Source organism: Equus caballus, chromosome 11 (assembly GCF_041296265.1).
Source record: "Equus caballus isolate H_3958 breed thoroughbred chromosome 11, TB-T2T, whole genome shotgun sequence".
Classification (NCBI taxonomy): domain Eukaryota; kingdom Metazoa; phylum Chordata; class Mammalia; order Perissodactyla; family Equidae; genus Equus; species Equus caballus.
This window is the reverse complement of record NC_091694.1, coordinates 17,251,559-17,257,558: the sequence shown is the minus strand read 5'-3', so window position 1 is coordinate 17,257,558 and position 6,000 is coordinate 17,251,559. Positions and strand designations below refer to the sequence as shown.

At 49.2% G+C, this 6,000-nt stretch overlaps 1 protein-coding gene across 2 annotated transcripts in view; it reads left to right on the top strand.

Moving 5' to 3' along the window:
- The first annotated feature begins 2,536 nt into the window (after positions 1-2,536).
- ITGB3 (integrin subunit beta 3) overlaps positions 2,537-6,000 on the top strand; it is a 49,613-nt gene continuing 46,149 nt past the window's right edge. Inside the window, exon 1 of one of the 2 annotated variants that reach the window (XM_070225634.1) lies at positions 2,537-2,696. In XM_070225634.1, the coding sequence (XP_070081735.1) occupies positions 2,630-2,696 (67 nt within the window). In that variant the 5' untranslated portion in view covers positions 2,537-2,629. 2 annotated transcript variants of the gene reach the window in all.

Genomic DNA, 6,000 nt, shown 5'->3' with positions numbered 1-6,000 from the left:
GCTGAAGAATTATGATATGGTAATTTAAGACGTTAACATTAGGGGAGACCGGGTGAAGGATTAAAGGGAACTCTCTCTAGCATCTTGCAACTTTTCTGTAAGTGTAAACGATTTCAAATTAAAAAAAAAAAAAAAGCCAGAGGGAAAACACAGGAGGACAAGAATGTAAATGATGGCTGACCTCTCATCAGAAACAGTGGAACAGTATCTTTAAAGTACTGGAAGGAAAAAAAAACCCTGTCGACCTAGGAATCTATATCTGAGAAATATCATTAAAAATGAGGGTGAAATAGATGAAAGTGGAGCATATGTGTTGCCAGTGGACCTTCAGTACAATATTTGCTACAGGAAGTTCCTCAGGCTGAAGGGACTGGGGACTCAGCCTGTTTGCTGGGCCAGTGCCTACCCCAAGTGGTTGGTGCCAGCAGAGCTAGGCTGAGGAGACACCGAGGTGACTGGGAGATTGGTTATATATGAGAATTGAGCAAATAAGTAACTATCTGGGCAGAGATGCAACCAGGCTGTGTGACCTGGATTTTGCGCCAGGTCAATGACAATGCTGTTGAAATGGCTTCTGGCCTCCAGGCCCTCCAGCAGCCAGGGGAGGTATGCGGAGCTGGAGTCTCGAAGCTCAGGTCAGGATGCCAAGCTTCCCTGGCTCCTCCCCTGCCATCCTGCAAATTGCTAGTGACACTTCTGCTGATATGCGCTACTATTTTGGTGTCTCCTAGCGTTTGGGAGGTTTGACGAGGGAGTGCTCACCTCTGCAGAGGCCGGGCTGGAGGAGGGGAAATATCAGACAAGATCACACGGAAGAGATGACATCTGAGATGTTTTGAAAGATAAGTGGAATTTTCCAGGTGGGAAAAGGAAGGAAGATCAGCGAGACGGAAAGGCGAGAAGTGTTTGGGAATGCTAAGTATCTTCTTGGACTAGGATGGGAGATGAAGCTGGTGAGCTGAGTCAGGCAGGGCCAGTTTTTGATTATGTTTATTTTTGTTTATTTATTTTATTGAAGTTGTATTGGTTTATAACACTGTGTAATTTCAGGTGTATATATATATATATATATATATATTTTTTTTTTTTTTTTTTTTTGGAGGAAGATTAGCCCTGAGCTAACTACTGCCAGTCCTCCACGTTTTGCTGAGGAAGACTGGCCCTGAGCTAACATCCCTGCCCATCTTCCTCTACTTTATATGTGGGACGCCTGCCACAGCACGGCTTGTCGAGCAGTGCCATGTCCGCACCCGGGATCCGAAGCAGCGAACCTGGACCCACGAAGCGGAATGTGCGCACTTAGCTGCTGCATCTCCAGGACGGCCCCAGGTGTACATTTTTATATATCAGTTTCTGTATGGACTGCATTGTGCTCACCACCAATAGTCTAGTTTTTATTAGTCACCCTACATATATATCCCTTTACCCTTTCGCCCCTCCCCCCACCTCACCTTCCCCTCTGGTAACCACCAATCTTTTCTCCTTATCCATGTATTTGTTTATCTTCCACATAGGAGTGAAATCATGCGGTGTTTGTTTTTCTCCGTCTGGCTTGTTTCGCTTAACATAATAAGTCAGGGCAGGTTTTCAAGCATCTTGAGTGTCTCAGGAAAAGGCTTCAGGAAGCCCAGAGGCAGCCTCAAAGCCCTGAGGGGAGCCCAGCAGCTAGAGAGAATTCCAGATCCTCTCTGATGCCTCAAGCCTTGCTTTTATCACCATTATAGCTACCCATTGCAGCAGCCTGCCCCAGCCCCAGCCACTGGTGGCCTCCGGCTCACAGCCTTAGCATCTTGCCCCTTTGAGCCTCCTGAGGTTTCTAGACTGGGAAAGACCCAGAGACCCAGAAGAAGGATTGGGGGTGGGCAGGGGAGAAGGCAGAGAGTAGGCAATTTGAGGAAAATGTGATAAAGCTCCAAAGCTTTATCAAGTTTGAGTTTGGAGGCAGTATACTGACTGTATCCTGAAACGTGTTTCAGATACTTCATACGTGCCAGCAAGTATTTGCAGAGAGAGGCCCTTTATGAACATGATTGCTTACACATGGTTGAGACGTAGTCTTGTCCTCAGGGGCTTGCAGTCTACCGGACAACCACACTACCCCAAGAAAAAAAATAGTTAATAAAAGACTAAACCGGTGCCTGGCACAGAGTAGGCATTCAGCAGGTTCGTCAATTAAATGAATGAAATGAAATTCAAGTTACAGAGGAAAAGTGCCCCAGGAATCCAGGTGAAAGAGAAAGCGCTGTGGATGTCCCCGGAGAGGTGGGACTAGGTCAGGAGAGGGGTCACAGGCTCCCGGCCTTTCTAAGCATACTAAATGCCCGGGTGCGGACCCCTGGGACCAGGATGTCTCGGAGGAGGCGCCCGCGACCCTCCTGCGGTCCCAGCCTCTCCTCTCCTGCGGATCGAGGCCGTGAGGGAGCACCCGCAGTTTCCCCCCGCCCCTTCTCGAGCGCAGGGTCCAGAAAAGGGCCGGAGGGGAGGGAGCGCGAGTCCGCGGCCCGCCCCGTTACGTCCCACTCGCCGCCTCCCCTCCCCTCCCGCTGCGGGAAAAGTGGCCGCGGGCGCCGCTGCTCGCTGTGGGGCGGGCGGGCGCGGCCGAGGCGGAGCGCGGCGGCGGGCGGACGAGATGCGAGCGCGGCTGCTCTGGGCCGCGGTGCTGGTGCTGGGGGCGCTGGCGGGCGTCGGCGTCGGAGGTGAGTGAGGCTCCCGCGCCCCGGGGACGCAGTTCCCGGGTGATCCGCGCCGCGCGTCCTGCCGCAGCCAAGTTTGCAGACTTGCAGCGAGGAAACCCGGGCGGGCGAATCCAGCGCGGGCCAGGCTGGGGTCGTCCGAGCCCGGAGCTGGGGACCTTCCCGGCCCCGCAGTGGCAGGGGTGAGAGGCTACCTGGGACGCGGAGGCCATTAGCCGGGCTGGGCGCCTGCCCCGGACGCCCTCGGCGTGCGCATCTCTGAGCCCGTGTTCGGCCTCGGCTGCGCTCATCGCAGGTGGTCCCGGCCGTGCGAAGAAAAAGTGGCCGGGGTGGCCAAGGCGAGCTGGGGCTTCCTGAGTCTGTTCCCGCGTGAAGGCAGAGGGATGTGGTTGTAGCTTCTCGGATGCAGTGTGTGGGCGCGCGCGGGTTTGCCGGTTACTCGACATCCCTCTCTCTCTTTTCTCTCGGTTTTTTTTTTTTTTTTTTTGCTCTACTTAGTGGCTTCCCACGGGAGCGATTCGAAGAAAGATGAGGGCTCTGTCTCTTACAGTGTTCCCAGGTGGCAGCGGTGCCTCTGCTTCCGGGACAGACCCTGCATCCAAAAAATCTCCAGTGTATGCGAGGAGCCACGCCAAGGGTCCCTGGTGCTGGCTTGGATCCCTGGCTTTGTCTCTCCTACTACTGCACACACCATCAGCTGCCAAGAGAGCTGGCATTCGGCCTGTTTGGTGCTGGAGAGAGGGCGGAGGGGCAGAGCAGAGCACAGCCCAGGGATGCTGCCCCTGGTCCTTCTGGAGCCCTGGTGACCTTCCCAGGGAGAACTCTGGCTCCTGGTCCGCTGGGGCCATTCCTCTGCGGAGGATGCACAAGGGAGCATGTATATTGTAAGACAATTTAGATCCTGCAGAATGTATTTTTAAAAAGTGAGATTTATTGATAAGTCCATTTCAAAGGTAGCTATTCAGAAATACTTTGATGACTGCCTTCAAGACTTGGTGTGTGTACATAGAGAGAAAGAGAGAGATGATACAGGACAGGGCAACAAAACCTTTTTTAAAACACCGCTTTATTGAGGGATGAGTGACATACGAAAAGCTGTGTATATTTAATGTATACAACTTGATGAAATAAGTATACACCCGTGAAACCATTACTACAATCTATGAACGTGATCTTGATGGAGGAGTTACAGATAATATATAGCGAGCTCTTTAAGTTGTTGCTGAAGCTTCCCATGTGATAGAGGCTCCGTTAGGTCAACTGATGTCTTTAGCTGCAGTGAGCAGCCCGATGACCATGGCACGGAAGTGTGAGTCTCCAGCTTTCTGCCCCCGGGAGATGTTAGAGTCTTGGTTCACATGCTCCCTGCTGTTGATGGGGGCAGTGGGGAAATACAGAAGGGCTACTCAGTATCTCCTAGGAGATGCCTGCTTCTATGAATGTAAAACATTTTTTTTGCTTTCTTTTCTTTTCACATCCACAGCTTTGTGAATTTCTGGATGATTTCTGAGTCTAATCATATTTTCTTTCAGTTTTAGAAGTAAGTAAGGTAACATAAGATAGAGCCTAGCATAGTGCTTGGTTCAATATTATTGAAGATGAAGAGTGTATTTTATTTGGGTGTCTCTCCCTCCACCCTTCATTCCTGGTATATCTTTTGTTGATCTGGTTTATAAATTGCAATGATCCATATAGGATTCCATTGCATTGACATACCTTAAGTTTGCATTAAAAGTTCTCTAGGAGATCTAGTCACAGATTCATTGTGTTTGGGCGATTCCAGCAGTGGTGATGGGTTGTGCTGAGCTAGCCCCAGGCTCCCTCTGAGAGGCAGGGTAGAGTAGTATTTAAGAACACGGGCTCTAGAGTCAGGGCTCCAGAGTAATAAGCCCCCAGTAAAAGCAGTTTTGACTATATTTAAATCCCCCCCACCCCCAATGTTGGTGGCTGGGTTGCAGCTCTCATCAGATCCCTGGGGAAACAGGTGGCAGGATGAGAGTAGGAGAGTTGTGTTGAGACACACAATGTTGAAGGGACACAGAAAGAGCTGGGCGGGTGTGGCACAGGGAGGCTGTCCCAGAGTAGGAGAGTCTTGTATGGGGAGAAGAGGGGTTGTTTGAGGGTAGAATTGAGTTTTGGAATTTGTGTACAAAGATGATCTTTTTAGCATCATCCAAGAAGTATTGGGTTTTTGGCTTCCCCGCATATAGGTCTTTATTGTAACCTGAGACCTAATGGATAACAAGTTTTGTTTGCTATCCCCATCTAAGCTGATGAGGTCTGAGCTGAGGTGCTGATTTCTCCTCTTGAGTTTATATCCTGGAAACTCTCCAACCAAAGTTTCCTCTGCAGGAACCCCTCAGGGCCTGGAAAGACGTGGGAGGAAGGCTTGTTGGCTAGGGAAAGGGACAGCTATGGTTTGAGGCCAGTCAAATGTGGGCTTAATTCTTGATTTTGCCTCTTGTTTGCTGTGTGACCTTGGGTAAATTACTTACTCTCTTGAGTCCTCAGTTTCCTTATTTGTAAAGTGGAGAAAACAGTACTTCTATGATTATGCCAATTAAATGAGATAAAAGGACAAAATAGTATTCATTACATAGCAACTACTATTGTCATTATTTTTGCTATCCATGGTATGTACCATGGATTGAAGGCAAGAGGTGTTACTGCTTCCTGCATGAGTGCAATCCAGGCTCCCAGAATGGGGCCCTTTTCCCACACCTATGTGACAGGAGGCACCTCCTTATTTCAACCCATTTCCCATTGGTGGCTTGGCATATCTCAGCCTCTCTCACCCAGCAAGGACCTACAGAAGAGGCCAAAGAGGAGAGAGCCTCATCCATTTGCTTATACATGAGAAAACCTTAAGTCTTGTCTCTGGGAAAAGAGGAAAGCAAAAGATATTCATAAGATTTCAGCTTCCATGAGGAGAAGGACATGCCTATTTTGTTCAATGCTCTATGCCCTGTTCTGGCACGTAGGCAGCCAAAATAAGTATCTGTGAAATGCTATGAAAAGACATCTGGAGGTGAAATGCTCACTTTAAGAAACCCATCATTTGGATATCTGTGTTCATTCACAGAAGATCCTCAAATGCTCCATCTGGGTATTCTGGACAATATTAGAATACAGCTGAGACCGTGGGTTCTTTTTTTTGTTTTTGTTTTTTTAATTAATTAATTAATTAAATTTTTTTTGAGTAAGATTAGCCCTGAGCTAACCTGCACTGCCAATCCTCCTCTTTTTGCTGAGGAAGACTGGCCCTGAGCTAACATCTGTGCCCATCTTCCTCTACTTTATATCTGGG